At 45.5% G+C, this 16,115-nt stretch overlaps 1 protein-coding gene across 1 annotated transcript in view; it reads right to left on the bottom strand.

Moving 5' to 3' along the window:
* CASQ2 (calsequestrin 2) overlaps window positions 1-16,115 on the bottom strand; it is a 70,789-nt gene that overhangs the window by 9,264 nt on the left and 45,410 nt on the right. The window contains exon 8 of the mRNA XM_007977450.3: window positions 9,659-9,713. Within this exon, the coding sequence (XP_007975641.3) occupies window positions 9,659-9,713 (55 nt within the window). The remainder of the gene's footprint in view (window positions 1-9,658; window positions 9,714-16,115) is intronic.

Below are 16,115 nucleotides of genomic sequence, written 5' to 3'. Positions count from 1 at the left end.
ATTCCCAGAATAAATTAATAAATAAGGTTGACATTAAAGCTGAAAAAGTTTCCTCTAGATCCAAGGGCAGGTTTCTGATGTTCAGGGTGATGAACTCTGTAATGGACAATGTCTGTGTCCCCGAATACTTTTAATGACAGAACAGAGCCCATTCTTCAGGGAGTCAACCCAGCATAGCCCTTAAACACACAGACTCTGGGGCCAAATGATCTTGGCCAAGGTCCTGAATATACCCTTAGAGTGTGACTTAAAGCAAGTTATTTAATGTTTGTCTCCTCGTCTGTAAAACAGGGATGATGACAATGATAGCATCTACTTCACTGGGTAGTTGTGAGTTAAATGAATCAGTTTCTCTGCAGCACTTGGACAGTGCCTGGCATAGAATAAGGTTTAGCCATTATTTTACTTAAATTACCTGACATGCTATATTCAAAGGCAAGGATGCTGGCTGGAACTCCCTAAGCCTGGCCATTCCTCTGTTCATTTACCACATCGGTATTAAATTCAGTGATCTGGGCACCGGGAGTGGGGTGGAGGCAGTCTTGGACCCACGTGGTAGAGAACATGCCCACAGAAAACTACATCACAAGACAGTACAGCGTGGGGCAGTTCCTTCCAGCTCCTGTTGCTGATTCTGTGACCAAAGGCTTCAGGGATGGCTGTGCCAGCTGGTGTGAGTGACTACGAGAACCCTGCCTTGATAACTGGGTCAGGAAAAGGTTTAATTCCTTTGCTTTTAAGGCATTAGCTTGTGTGGATATTCCTGATCAAAGGCTTACAAGCCTCCAGGGCTCTCCCCTCTTCAGACCCCAGCCTTGAGTGCAGACCTGTTAAAATGGATTCTCATTAATCTGTGAAAGTGAGTTAAGGCAGCTAACCTGGTCTCACATGTATTCAGTTGCTAAAATTGTAAGTTACAAGTTCAATTTTTTCCAAGGAGAGCCTCTGTTTCTTTGTAAAACTGGCAGGTCTCCTGGAAAAGAGAAACATTCTCTGTGGATCCTCCCTTTTTGACCAGGAAGGCAGGTGTAGGAAGCTGCGTTTCACTTTAGTAATCCAATGTTAAGCAAGAACTAGTCCACTGTTAAAATTACATGGATGAATGACTGAGTTTAAAATGAGTAAATGTTTCCTTTATCAGTGGTAGACATGGCTTGGAGGCCTTTCAAGACTGTGGTCATGCATGTTTCAGAAGAAATATAGCCCATACTTCAAAAAAGTATATGGAGAAAAAGGGGGAAATACTATTCAGAGATGTGTAAGCTAATAGTTATCTAGACATAGCAAGTAGAGGACTAGTCTCTGCAGTCATCAGAAAAGCATCAGTTCTCAAAATGAGAAGAGACCCCCACAACCCAGACATTCCAAACATCCAGGTAGGTAAATAGCCCCCGCTCAAAACATTTGTCTCTTTTGAATATTTCCGGGAATGAGACCTTTCGACATTGCTAAAGGTTGACTACAGAGTTGATCATTGTGACAGCCAAGAATCTTATCCTTGCATCCAATTGAAATCTCCTTTTATACACATGACGGTTACTCCCCAATTTCTTCCTTTATGGACACTAGACATTGTTCTTTTTTGTTTTGTTTTGAGATGGAGTCTCGCTCTGTTCCCCAGGCTGAAATGCAGTGGTGCAATCACGGCTCACTGCAGTCTTGACTTCCCAGGCTCAAGTGATTCTCCCATCTCAGCCTCCTGAGTAGCTGGGACCAGAGGCACATGTCACCACGCAGTTAATTTTTTAATTATTATTTGTAAAGATGAAGTCTCTCTGTGTTGTCCGGGCTGGTCTTGAATTCCTGGGCTCAAGTGATGCTCCCACCTCAGCCTAACAGAGTGCTGGGATTATAGGCGAAAGCCACTACGCCCAACCAGGACACACGACATTGTTCTCCACATGCAGAAAGTCTATAATCACGCTGCTCCAACCTTTATTTTCTGAGTGTCTATTGAACACGTACTGGGTACTGAGTACTTTCGCATTTGATTTTTACAACTCGTCTTGATGGAGGTTAGGAAGATTTTATCATTTCCATTTTAAAGAGGATGGAATTAAGACCCAAGGAGAGCAAGTGACTTGCCCAGCATCACACGGGAGCAAATGGTAGAGTTGGGAGTTGAACTCAGGTCTTAAGTCTGCACGTCTGCAGCCACTTCCACTGTCTCCTACCCTCTGAGGTCTCCTCACTCCTACCAGTGTTGCTGCCATCTTCCTTCCTCGAGTTTGTGCTTGAGATTTTTAAGCCCAGTGTGAAAGCTTCAACATCAGGGAAGCAGGGGCTGGGACTCTGAGGAAACTGTCCATGGGGTCAGCGCCAGGGCTGGCGGGCTGGCCTCTACCTTCCCATGGAAGAGTCCCTTCCCCTCCTTCAAACCACGCTGCCAAGCCCTCGCCTCCCAGCAGCTGCAGTATGATGGGCTGGCTAACTCAGGGATGGCTCTGAGTGGGACTAGCGTCTCAGAGATGGATGTAAATAAAGAGACCTGGAGCTGTGAGAACTGCAACTCCTCTCCTGCCACTCAGGCTTGGAGTCCTGAGAGACCACGACCCACAGCCAAGGGATGCACGTTGAACCACGAGGTTTCCCACGGCAAGCGAGTGGCCTCTGGGAATCACATCTTTGTGGGAGGAGAAACTGGTGATTATCCTCTCCTGTTTCCCTGGCACGGACTGATGGGAATGAGCCTTCACCAAGCCCTAAGGGACTGGTCCCAGGCCAGGCACAGCCAAGTCAGGAGCCAAGGCCACATTCGGCAGAGGCTCGTGTGTCTCAGACCAAGCAGCGGCCTAGGAGCGAACAGGCCCACAGCACGCTGGCTGTGCTCACTCCACAAAGGCACTGAAAGGGACCCTTCCTGACTCCATGCCATGGGAAGTTCTGGGCCTCAGGGTCTCTGCTCCTGTGAGGAGAGGTCTGAGCATGGGGGGGCCAAGCTCTTAGAGTGGGGTCCTGCCCTTACTTGTGTCGCAGGTGGACAGATAAACGGCCGGGGCTGGAACCACAGAGCTTAGAGGTTGTGTCTAAAGAGGGCACTGGGTCTGGAGTTTAAAGACCTTGCACAGGTCGCTTAACCACTCCCCTTTCGTCTCCTCCTCTGAAAGTGGAGAGAACAGCAGCCACATGACCTCTCAGGCATGTTGATATAATGAGATGCTCTCAGCATGTGGGTTGGGTAAAGTGTGTAGGGAGACACAGGCAGAAGGGCCTCGTAAAGACTTCCTCTGTCTTCTTCCTTTTTCTCCTCCACCCCCATCAAACTCTTACTCATTTTAAAGCTTTTTTTTTTTTTTCACTACTTTGATCCTTCATTGATGGGAAGGGTTTTTGTTTGTTTTGTTTTGTTTTTGTTTTTGAGATGGAGTCTCACTCTGTCACTGAAGCTGGAGTGCAATGGTATGGTCTTGGCTCACTGCAACCTCTGCCTCCTGGGTTCAAATGATTCTCCTGCATCAGCCTCCCAAGTAGATGGGACTACAGGTATATGCCACCACGCCCAGCTAAGTTTTGAATTTTTAGTAGAGACGGGGTTTCACTATGTTGGCCAGGCTGGTCTCGATCTCCTGACCTTGTGATTCACCTGCCTGCAATTCAAAAGTGCTGGGATTACAGGCATAAGGGGTTTGTTTGTTTGTTTGTTTTCATCAGGCAGGTATAATTTGAGTTCCCACAACATCTTAAGCCCAGAGCCAGGGGCTGAGACATAAGGGTGTATAGGACAGGTCCTCTCTCAGAAAGGCCTTGTTGGTCTCTAGGCCAGAGTCACTCAATAAGTATGGAATTCTCAAAAAGCAGCCCAGCATCTGAACTGGACCCTTCAGGAAACCTCAGAGGGATGGACAAGGCCGGGAGCTCTCCTCTCATAAGATGGAATTGCCAAGAAGTCACCCGTGAGAGTCAAACATCCGCGTAGGACAGGGGACATTGTCTGGGCCCCACGGCTGTGAGACGGCACTTGAGACATGTGAATACGCTACCACTCCTTACCACAGCCCTCTTTCTCTGCCTGTCTTCTGGCCCTAAGATCCCGGAATTGGTGAAAAAGTCAAATGACACGGTGTTGTAATGAAGAGAAGCTTAAGCTGGTGGTTACAGAGCCCAGACTTGGGGCTGGACTGCTAGGTTTGAATCCCAGTTCTATCACTGATTAGCCATGTGAGCTGGGGACATTATTTAACTTCTTCGTCCCTGTATTTTCTCATCTGTACACCGGGGCAGATGATAAAAACAGCACCTAACACGTTGGGTTGTTGCGAAGGTTAAATATGTTGATACTTGTTAAGTGCTTGGAATAACATTCAACACATAGCAAGAACCAGGCCAGGCACAGTGGCTCACGGCCATAATCCCAGCACTTTGGGAGGCTACTGAAAATACAAAACTTAGCCAGGTGTGATGGCCCATGCCTCTAATCCCAGCTACTCGAGAGGCTGAGGCAGGAGAATCACTTGAACCCGGGAGGTGGAGGTTGCAGTGAGCAGAGATGGTGCCACTGCACTCCAGCCTGGGCAATCGAGGGAGACTCTGTCTCAAAAAAAAAAAAAAAGAAGAAGGAAAAGAGAGAAAGAGAGAAAGAAAGAGAGAAAGAGAGAAAGAGAGAAAGAAAGAAAAGAAAGAAAGAAAGAAAGAAAGAAAGAAAGAAAGAAAGAAAGAAAGAAAGAAAGAAAGAAAGAAAGAAAAGAAAAGAAAGAAAGAAAACCAAATGTTACATTTGATAAACCAAATTTAAAATCAAAAGCTCAAAGAGGCAGTTAGTGGTCCTACTTGAGACAATGGTCTCAAAAAGATTTTTACAGGAACCTGAAGCAGTGGAAGCTTAGATGGAACAGAGCTTGGAGACATTCCTTCCAGGGCCTGTCACTAATTCTGTTCCACATGCGCAGACAGCAACCTGTCCTCGCATATCCAGCTTGTTAGCGCTAATATTCCCAGTGCCCTTTGAGGATATCCATCCAGCATGCACTCATGTAGAAATGCCGCTTTGCAAACCTTTCATCACATGTTATAAAGAAGATGTCAGCCTGACACAGACACATCTAGGAGTGGTGAGGAAGAGAGTCGTTCATTTTCAAACCTGTCAGACGAGCGGCTCTGGCAGGCGCTTTGAGCGCAGGAGCTGGAGGAAGACAGGCAGCACCACCAGGCAATGGGCAAGAGCGCAGGGCTAGGAAATGCCCTTCCCAGCCAGGCCTGCCTGAGGGCACGGGATGAGTACAGCAGGAGAGATCCAGCGATTAGGCTCTAGGGCCAGGAGAGCAGACCCTGCCTCCTGGCAGGTGGGGGTGAGAGTACAGGGTTGCTGCCTGCCCTCAGCTTTCTACAAGGGGTGAACTCAAGTTCTTGGCCGTGAGGGTCATGTCAGAACTGTTGGGAGAAGAAAGTGGTTGGGGCAGCTGGATCGCTGGGACGTGTGGTCGTTGCTGCTGTATAATCTTAGATCCCAAACCTGGACAGTGGGAGGAAGCCGGACTTTTATTCCCTGACTAGGCTTTCAAGCTTCCAGGTGGTTTTGCGCTCTTCTCACCTCCCCCTGCTCTGCCTGCTCGTGTCCCCTTCCCCAGTACATGAGGCAGCACTGCACATGCCCAGAGCCTGCACTGGCTGGAGCATCGTTTGGAGTTGGTGTGATAGGGTGGACTGTGCACAGGAGGGGCCCTTGGGAAATCTAAGCTTGATTTTCCACTATTCCTATAACCCCGTGATCTCAAACATGCCATTGCATTACCCTGGGTCTCCGTTTTCTTGTCTTTCAAACGTTGGAGGTGGAGAAGATGGTGAAGGGCAATAGAGAGGCAGGAAGGAGGACCAGATGATCACTTAGCACAGGCCCTGCTACAGACTTACATGCCACTCAGAGTTGCTACCCTGACAACTTCATATAACTCTATGGCAGGGCCTTGTGGTAAAGGGTGTGGGCTGGGAAGCCAGACGTCCTCAGCGTCATTCCAACTTTATGCTTCCCAGTGAGGTAAGCTCTCTCAGCCTCAGCTTCCTCAGTTGTAATAAAAATAATGCCTTCCTCATGGGGTTCTTGTGTACATATAAGTACACAGTAAGTGACAATCACCATCATCTCCCTCATAGTCATGATGTATTTAGAGGTCAAGACAGCCTGCTTGAATTTGAATCTTGGCTTAGGTACAGTGAGTGATTTGGGCAACTTATTTAACCTCTAAAACTCACGTTCCTCATCTGACACCAGAATAATCATCACCAGGCACATATTACAGAGTGGCTTTAGGTGCTAAATAAGGTCGTCTACATAAAGCTCCTAGCACAGTTCCTCAATCATGTTAGCTCTTTAAGAAGAACTGTATCATTTTCCTGAATGTGTGATCTTCTTCCTTGGGTTGGTGGGGTAGGTGCTTGGCTGGGGCGAAAGGCCGTGTCTAACTTGTTAGCAAGAGCAAAGGAATGCAGAGGGACTGTTGTGCAGGAATGAAATTCCTAGTCCTGCAGTCAGGCCCATTGCCCCAGGTTACACATCAGCGCTCTGCAGGTAAATCACTGATTAACCACAAATTCAGAGTCAGGGACTTTCACAGACAGTTCTTTCCCTTTCCCAACCCTGAGTGGCAAGGCCCTCGCTTACAGAAGATGCTTCTAGAGCTCCTACCCCTCCCCCTCCCCTCACCTTAGTGCCTGCTTACAGCTTCCCAGTACAAGCCCCAGCTTGGGCTCTTTTGGGGAAAGGCACAGCTTCAGGCCCAGGGATATTTGTGCAGGGAGGAGGTGGAAGTAGTTTCTGGAGCTTGATTCATTACAGCAGCAATCTCGGTCAAACAGGTTCCTGCAACTTCAGGGAGGCCTCTTTGTTCTATTGTTCCAAAGAGCCAGACAGGCTGCCCCACAATCCTGGAAGGGGGCAGGTGAGGTGGGGAAGGAGCCCTCTGGAGTCTGGCCAGCAGGCTGCTGCCTATGGCAACTGCATCTCTGTTCACATAACACCAGGGATCCAATTCTGTTTGATTATAGCTTGTAAACCTTAGGCAATTGGCTTCCTTTGCTATTTGCTCCTCCAGGGCAGAGTGGTGGCCAGAATCTGTGGAAAACCCACTGAAACCACACTGGCTTTTTTTGAGGGGGTGGAGACAAGGGCTAGATCATGCTGAAAAATGAAAAAGCCAAGAGAGTGCTCAGATAATTCAGAACGTAAATTTGGTTTTGATACAATGGAATATGATTCGGCCCTTAAAAGGAATGACATGTGCAATATCATTGGGACACCTTGAAAACATCATGCTAAGTGAAAGATGTCACACACAAAAGGCTACATAGTAAATGATTCCATTTATATGAAATGTCCAGAATAGGCAAATTGTAGAGATCATAAGTAATTCCTGCCTGCAGAGGTGGGTGAGAGGGAAATGGGAGTGACTGCTAATGGCTGTTTTTCAAAATATTCTAGAATTAGATACTGATTATGTTTGCATAACTTTGTGAATGTACTAAAAACCACCGAAATCTTCACTTTAAAAGGGTTACTATTACGGTATATGGATTATATCTTGATTTTACAAATTATATGATAAAAAATGTGGGTTTCACTCTATAAGAAACTATGGAGGCTATTAGTGTATTGCCAAAAAAGGGAAGGAAAAGCTGGTCTGCCAGTGAAGAGTTTGGGGCTCGGTCTTGTTTGGTCATCTAACTCTCTAATCATCTGCCAGACAAATATTTATTGAGCACCTACCATGTGTCAAGACATTGTGCAAGAATCAGCTACATATTGATTAACAAGGCAATCTGTTCACCCTTCATGATCTACCACTAACTGTGTTCTCTTGGGCAGTTTTTTTTTTTTTTTTAACTTCTCCAAATGGCTGTTTCCTGATCTGTCCAGTGGAACCATCTCTAGATCTCTCCCTATGAGTGTATAAGAGACTGAGGTCCCCAGCAAGTACCATGAAAGTCTACATTCCCTTGTCTTTGGCTGCATTCTGGGTTGTCTCAGGGTTTCCAAAATGCACTTCAGAATCTGTGCTTCCACTTTCTTTTGGGGACTCTCTATCTCACAGAGTACTGCCATAGGAAATTGCTACCTGCAAAATTAATTTGCCTGCACTTCACTCTCCACTGGTGTTGAAAAGAGTGAAACCAGAGAAAAGTTGTCCAAGTTCCAAAAACAAAGTTACCCATTCATTTACAGGGTCATCTTGCACTTTTAAAATAAGTTGCTCATTTTTCCCAGTTCTCATTATTTAGGGGAATGTTTCCTACTTCATTTCCTAAGCACAGACAATATTTTATGGATCAAAGTATACATTTATCCTATTTTCAGGTAGAATTGTGGTTGATATAGGCTCGATGGCAAAATTGGTAAATAAACTTTTAATGTGAGCAGAAGTTCACACATGCACACACACACACACAAGCACACACACACCCTGTAAACTGGTATGTTTTAATATCCTCCCCAGTGCCCAGTGTACCTTTCTATGTTTGGGCAGCAAAGCAGAATGTTTGAGATTCTTGAAAGCATCTCCAAAAGCATTTTATAAAATCAGTTGGAGAAAAAAATAAAATCCCACTAGGCTTCCCACACCATCAGCAGCCATTGTAAAGCTGGCTTGCCCTCTGGCCCACTTCTGGTCACTGTGTACTACCCCAGGATAATGTAGCCCTTGTCACAAGACTCTTTGTCCCTTCTCTGTTCTATAGATAAAATTTAAGACATGGTGAGATTAAAAGTGATATGGTTTGGATCTGTGTTCCCCACCCAAATCTCCTGTTCAAATGTAATCCCCAATACTGGAGGTGGGGCCTGGTGGAAGATGATTGGATCATGGGGGTGGTTTCTTATGGTTTAACACTATGCCCCACTTGGTGTGAGTTCTCACAAGATATGGTTATATAAAAGTGTGTGGCACCTCCCCACCACCTTGGTCCTGCTCCTGCCATGTGAGACGTCTGCTCCTGCTTTGCCTTCTGCCGTGAGTAAAAGCTCCCTGAAGCCTCCCCAGAAGCAGATACTGCCCTGTTTCCTGTACACCCTGAAGAACTGTGAGCCAATGAAGTCTCTTTTCTTTATAAATTACCCTGTCTCTGGTATTTCTTTATAGCAATGTGAGAACTGACTAATACAATAAGATTTCCATTTGAGTTTCTCTTTTAGGTTCTGCATACCAGTAAAACTACTGACATCAGCTGGTCTAAAAGGCTGAGCAAGGAGCTGACTTATGGAAGAATGCAGTTTCCACATCCTCATGATTTCATCCTCTTACCCAGATCAATCGATGACCCCAATTTTCCAGGCCCTCACCTTCCATGACCCTCTTAAAAACCCTTGCCCAGAACCCCTTGAAGAATTGGATTTGTGGCTTGAGAATCCCTCCCCTTACCCATCTGGCAACCTTGTGATTATTAAACTCTTTCTCTGCTGCAAATCCCACTGACTCAGTGTATTGGTCCATTGCTGTGCAGCAGTGTAGGAACCTGGTAGTCTATAACAATCTGATTTGTTCACACCTTTTCTTCTCTTAGCCATGTGCACAACTGAAAACAAACTCATACTTAATGGGTGCCACCAGGGGGTACCCAATATCTTGCAGTTGCATTGTGGATGGGACGTGAGAGAAGAGAAAGGTGAGGGCTGACAAAGGTGAGAAATCGGTTCTTGCTAAAGTTGTAAAAGAGCAGATTGAAAATTTCCTACCTGGGTCACTCTTCTCTGCAAAGGCCACAATATGGATCCCATTCAAATCATCTTCCTGTATGAGAAAAGAATCAAAAGTTACACTTCCAGCTGAAGGGATACAAAGGACTGAGCGTGGGACAGGGACTCAGAAGCTGGAATGGAAACAGGAGAGGTAGGGAGAAGTGTGGAAGTGGGGATGAACACAGAGGCACAGAGGAGTACAGTGGGGCTCACATTAAGGAAGGAATGCTGAGGAGCAACTGGTAGGAATGCATAGGGTTTGGACCAGGGACTCAGATAAATGAGTTTGCAAGACAGGGAAATACCAACCACACGCAAGACATTAGCACTAAATAAGCCTCACTCCTGTGGTCTGGTGGTTCCGGGAGAGCAACAACAAAAGGCAAAATGAAAAAGAACATGAGTCTGGTTTATGAGGAGATCCGAGGGCAACAATGGCTCTAGAGGCGGCTCAGTAAAAGCAGTTGTCAGTCTCTGTTTCAAGAATTTACCACTGGCAGATAGAGTCAGTGATGCACCAGATTATGGAGGCTTCCGAATGCTGTGGACAGATCCTGAAACTATCCCCAAATGGATGGCAGACAGGAATCATTGAGGTCAATTAGGATGTGGGCTGGTGTTGTTCACACAAGAATCACAGACAACGGTTGAGCTTCCCTGTTAGGTCCCTGCCTACGGAACCCATGTAGTGTGTAGGGGACGCTTTGCTGTCTGTGACCTCTAGGTGACTTCCTTGAAGTCCTTGCCCAGTCAGTATAGGCCTCCAACGCACTTCTGAGGCTGCAGGGATTGTCTGGAATTTGAGTGTAGGGAAAGTTGAGGGTGTGTGACTAAGAAAAGTGGGTATAGCTGTGGGGGCAGGGGCAGGAAGGAGAGCCTAAAGAGGGTATTTTAAGTCTATGGGGCAAACGAGGGGCATTTCATGTCTCTACACCCTGGACAGCAAGGACCCTATGCCTTGTGTCTCCTTTGCAATGATTATTTCTGGAGAAAGAGCTTGGAAGGGGCTCTGCTGTCACAAATGTGATTCTCAGGAGACTTGGAGAGGAATATGTGTGAGAAAGAGGCACCTGGGGACAAAGCTGAGTGCATACTGATGATGAGACATGGGGAGAGGTATGCTTTGGGCACTCTGAATGTCATATCAGAATCATCCTATGGAGAAACCTCCAGGCATCTCAACCTTCCCGTGATCTCCGTTTCCATTTCAATTGATTTTAATGCTGGTGCAATCCTATCTAAATGCTAATTTTTTTCCTTTGAGTTTGGAATGGACAAAACTTCCACAAATTCTAAGAAAGATTAAATGGAAAATATTATTATTAAAAACAAGAGAGTGGGCATTGCCTTGGTCAGATTCTCTGGGGAATTTAATTTTACAGATATACGCATGTGTGTGCCTGTGTGTGCTGGCTTATTACACAAATCCGACAGCAACCAGAAGGGGAGTCCGAGGTTTCACTGTTTTACATTTGCTATTATCGCCAGACAGAATATCCCAATCAGTTCTCATTAGGCTAGCCTGTGTCTCTGTCTCCTGCCATCAGATGGGAGTGAGCGCTGTTAACTCTGTGAAGCGGGCTTCATTTCTGTGTGCCCTGCTAGAACGCATTTGGAAATTGGCTTTAGAATTAAGAATCCATATTTGTTTTCTAGGAGGCTGCTCATAATACGGCTGTCACTCCCCAGACCCAAGATGGCCCCTGGAGGGAGCACTGTCACTAAGGGAAAGAGCCTGCCTCTGTGTGCATCACAAAGATTCAGCACACAGACCTGTATTCCACATCTACAAGGAAGCAGGCCAGCCCTAGCTGCCAGGCATTTTCAAGTAATAAACTCACAGAGTAGGAACCCAAGGGCAAGCCGGCAAGTCGGGGTTACTCAGTGAGAACCCAGCTTCCACAGGGAGGAAGAGCTGTGCTGACTTCAGGGCTGGGAACTCCCAGGGCCTCTCTGAATCCCACAGCCTTTGCTACTCAGATCTCTCTTTTGGTCTTTAGGTTACATTGTCTTGGAAATTCCGTTTTTAATTGCATGAATCTTCCCTCCTCAACTAGATGGCAAGCTCACTGAAAGAAGGGATTATTCCTTAAAATAACAATTATTAAAGTGGCAACAATATCTGCTATTTGCTATTTTTTCCATACTTACTTTGTAAGAACATCATCTCAAAATCTCATAAGAAAGTCTTAGTCTTATTGAATGCTTGAAGAATCAAAGTGACTTACCTAAGGCCACAGAACTACTAGTGACAGAAGAGGGATTCAAGCCAGTTCTGTCTGGCCCCAAAGCCCACTATCTTGGTCCATTCAAGCTGCTATAACAACATATCAAAAACTGGATAGCTTATAAACCACAGAAATGTATTTCTCACTGTTACAGAGGCTGGGAAGTCAAGGCACTGGCAGATTTGGTGTCCGGCGAGACCTGCTTTCTGGCTCAGAAACACTGCCTTCATGCTGTATCCTCACAGTGGAAGGGACCAGCTAGCTCTCTGGAGCCTCTTTAATCAGGGCACTAATCCCAACATGAGGGTTGAGCCCTCAAGACCTAATCACTTCCCAAAGGCCCCATCTCCTCACACCCTTACCTTGGGGGCTATGCTTCCGATGTATGAATTTGCGGGGGGACACAAGCATTCAGACCACAGAACCTGTACTCTTTCTTTCTCACCACCACCAGCAGAACAGGCTCCTGCAGGGTTTTATTGCCCCCTGCAGGGTTTGCAGAAGATGTTGCAAACTTGGATCAATGGCTCTTAAGTTGAAAGATGCTGGAAAGAGGCCTGTATGTAAGGTAACTGAGTGCAAGATTTCCCAAAGAACTGGAGATTTTGGAGTAACTTCAGTGAATCCCTTCCTTTGGATCCCCCAGCACTTTGTATGCCCCTCTGTGGCAGCAGTGAGCACACTGGGTTGGCGTTATATGTCTTGAGACTGTTTCATCTACTCAACCTGAGCTCCTAAGGACAGGACAGCAATGTTCATTTTTATAACCTCATTGCTTAGCACAGAGGTTCTTTTTAATGCCTATAGACTCAAAAAAGGAGTATGGCAATAAAAACCTTACTCACTGAAGAAAATTAGAAAATATTAGGTATACCAAGAAGAAACTATGCGTATCAATTACCTACCAACCGCATATATCACCACTTAATATTTTACTCAGTTTCCTTCTGGTCTCTGTTGAATGTTTGTTCTCATGTTGAATGAAGAGATGCAAAGAAAAAATGCGGTTAAAGTAAGCAGGCTCCCTATTTAAGGTGCAATGGAGTGACCTAGATGCTGGTCTGGGGGTCTCTGACCCCATCTTGAAAGTATTTTGCTGTTGCAATAGAGGGAAGCTTCTTTTAGAAGAAACTGCTGACTCTCCTTCCCTGTGGGCAGTTCCCCAGGACTCTAGCGGGCCACTTGGCTAGATGGAGGGTGAGGTCTCCAAGGGGAATGACATATCAGCACCGGGTCTCTTTTTGACAGCTTGACATTCTTTGAGTATTTAAAATAAATAAATAGTTTTCCAAGGTACACACAGCAAATATTACCGGGCACCAGTTTCTTTAGTAATCATATGTGATGTGTTTTCTATGGCCTGCATCTTAAAAACCTGCACAATTAGAGAGAGAGAAAGATCAATAGTTGTTTTAGTCCTAGCTGGCTTTCCCATCTTATTTAAATACTTCTCAGCGTCTGGGGAAGTGGATGTTGAAGATAAAGAGTTTTCTTTTTCTTTCGAAACGGGGTTTCACTCTGTTTCCCAGGTTGGAGTGCAATGGCACATCTCGGCTCACTGCAGCCTCTGCCTCCCAGGCTCAAGGGATCCTCCTGCCTCAGCCTCTCAAGTAGCTGGGACTATTGGCACGCACCACCACACCCAGCTAATTTTTGTATTTTTTGCAGAGACGGAGTTTTGCTAGGTTGCCCAGGCTGGTCTTGAATTCCTTGACTCAAGTGATCTGCCCACCTCAGCCTCCCAAAGTGCTGGGACTACAGACATGAGCCACGTTGCCTGGCCAAAGACAAAGACTTTGAAGTTCACTAGCTGGTCACTTTCCACAGCCACATCTGTGGTTTAAGTTGCTGTGGCCGTGTGGCCCACAGAGATGCCACTCTTCAGAGCAGTGACCTGCCAGGGGACACAGGTAGAGGAGGAGGTATGGAAAGTGGCTCCTCAGAGGTCCTTTGGATGCACTGATTTCTGTTTCTCCCTTTCAAGGAAACAAAGGTAACACTGGAGGGGCCTGTCCTGCCTTCCCTCTCTAGTTGGAGACTTGAATGAGGGGCTGACTAGGTCTGGTTAGGGCTCCTGGTGAGTCATGAGGCTGTTCCAGAATGGGGAGGGAAGGAATAAACCATTTCAGTTGCCCTTTTCTCTACCTGGTTAAATTCAATGCACTGCCCTTCCCCAAGTAGAGAACAATTCAATATGCACTAATGTGGAAAATATGAGCCATCACCATTATTTTATATTATTGCAAAAGGCTGTATTTTATCTTATTCATTAAATGAAAAGAAAGGAGAGAATGAGTTCCAATGAAACCAGACACTGAACTTCCTGTCTGCACATCTGCCTCTATGTGTCAACAGTATTTCTGCAGCAGTGTGGGATATGTGAGGACAGAGGCTCCCCATCTACAAAACACCATGGTCTTGGGTGTGATACTGCTGTGACAGGAAGGAAAGACCTGGGAGAAGGGGTCCACGGTGTTATATTCCCTCCCTTCCTAGAACCTAGGTAATGGAGATGTGCCTCTTAGGAATAAAGACAATAAAAAGAAAAAAACTGAAGATAAAGCCATAGCAGAAGAGAACATCAATAATGACTCTCAATTTAAAGTGGTATTTTGTGTCATGAAAGACAAAGACCAAGACCCTGTTCCAAATTAAAGGTGACTAAAGAAGCATAAGCAGGCCAGGCGTGGTGGCTCATGCCTGTAATCCCAGCACTTTGGGAGGCCAAGGAGGGAGGATCTCCTGAAGTCAGCAGTTCAAGACCAACCTGACCAACATGGTGAAACCCTGTCTCTACTAAAAACACAAAAATTAGCCAGGCATGGTGGCGTGCACCTGTAATCCCAGCTACTTGGGAGGCTGAGGGAGGAGAATCACATGAACCTGGGAGGCAGAGGCTGCAGTGAGCCAAGATGGAGCCACTGTACTCCAGCCTGGGTGACAGAGGGAGAATCTGTCTCAAAAAAAAAATAAAAATAAATAAAAGAAAAAGAAAAAGAAACACAGGCAAATGCAAGTGTGGGATCCTGGATTGGATCCTGGGCCAGGAAACAGAGACGTTTTTCTTTTGCAGTAAAGGACATTGGTGGGACAACTGGCCAATCTGAATAATGGTAGTAGACTTATTATATCAGTGTTAATTTCCTGATTTTGATAACTCTCTCTCTCTCTCTCTCTCTCTCTCTGTGTCTATCTATCTATCTATCATCTATCTATCTATGTATCTGTGTAGATAGAAGGCATCGTAAAATGTTAACATTTGGGAGATCTAGGTGAAGAGATAATGAAGTTCTTTGCACTACTTTTGTACATCTGAAATTATTTTAGGGTAAAAAGTAAAAACAATTTTTTTAAAAAAAATATTATTTAAAAGCACTATTATACCTTTTTGCTATTACCATTTTAAAATATATTAATAAGACTCTTTTTTTGAGACAGGCTCTCACTCTGTTGCCCAGGCTGGAGTGCAGTGGTGCAATCACAGCTAACTGCAACCTCTGCCTCCCAGATGAAAGTGATTCTCTTACGTCAGCCTCCCAAGTAGCTGGCACTACAGGCGCCTGCCACCATACTCAGTTAATTTTTGTATTTTTTTTTTTTGAATGGGGTTTCACCATGTTGGCCAGGCTGGTCTCGAACTCCTGACATCAAGTGATCTGCCCACTTTGTCCTCCCAAAGTGCTGAGATTACAGGCATGAGTCACTATGCCTAGCGATTAGACCGTTTTAATATCTTTGAAAGGTTTAAATGTTAGGAAAGTTTGTTTCTATTCTGCTGAGTTGTTATTAAATAGTCCACTCCTCTGGATTGGATTATTTACCCTTTGGTATCTTGTGAAATGTTTCCTTTACCTTCAAACATCCAAGTAAGTTACAGACCAGTAAAACAATGTCAAGTTACTCCCCGGTTCTGTTCATCCATCACTTCAAAGAATTAAATAGATAAATACTTCCGTGTTAATTCCTTTCTCCTCCTCCCCATCCCTCACCCCAAATGGCCCCTTGTGGGGACGTAGTCACTCTGGGGAGTCATTCTGCAGAGAACACCAGGTTTGGCTCCAGATGGCCTGTATTTAAGTTCCAAGAACTAATGGTTATTAGTTATGTGTCCTTTAGTGATTAATCTGTATGAGCACCAGTTTCTGACTATGTAAGATGGGGCTGAAATAGTACTTGGTTTTTGTTTGTTTGGGGGGACAGAGTCTTGCTGTGTTGCCCAGGCTGGA

Source organism: Chlorocebus sabaeus, chromosome 20 (genome assembly GCF_047675955.1).
Source record: "Chlorocebus sabaeus isolate Y175 chromosome 20, mChlSab1.0.hap1, whole genome shotgun sequence".
NCBI classification, from domain to species: domain Eukaryota; kingdom Metazoa; phylum Chordata; class Mammalia; order Primates; family Cercopithecidae; genus Chlorocebus; species Chlorocebus sabaeus.
This window is presented reverse-complemented; position numbering and strand designations above follow the sequence as displayed.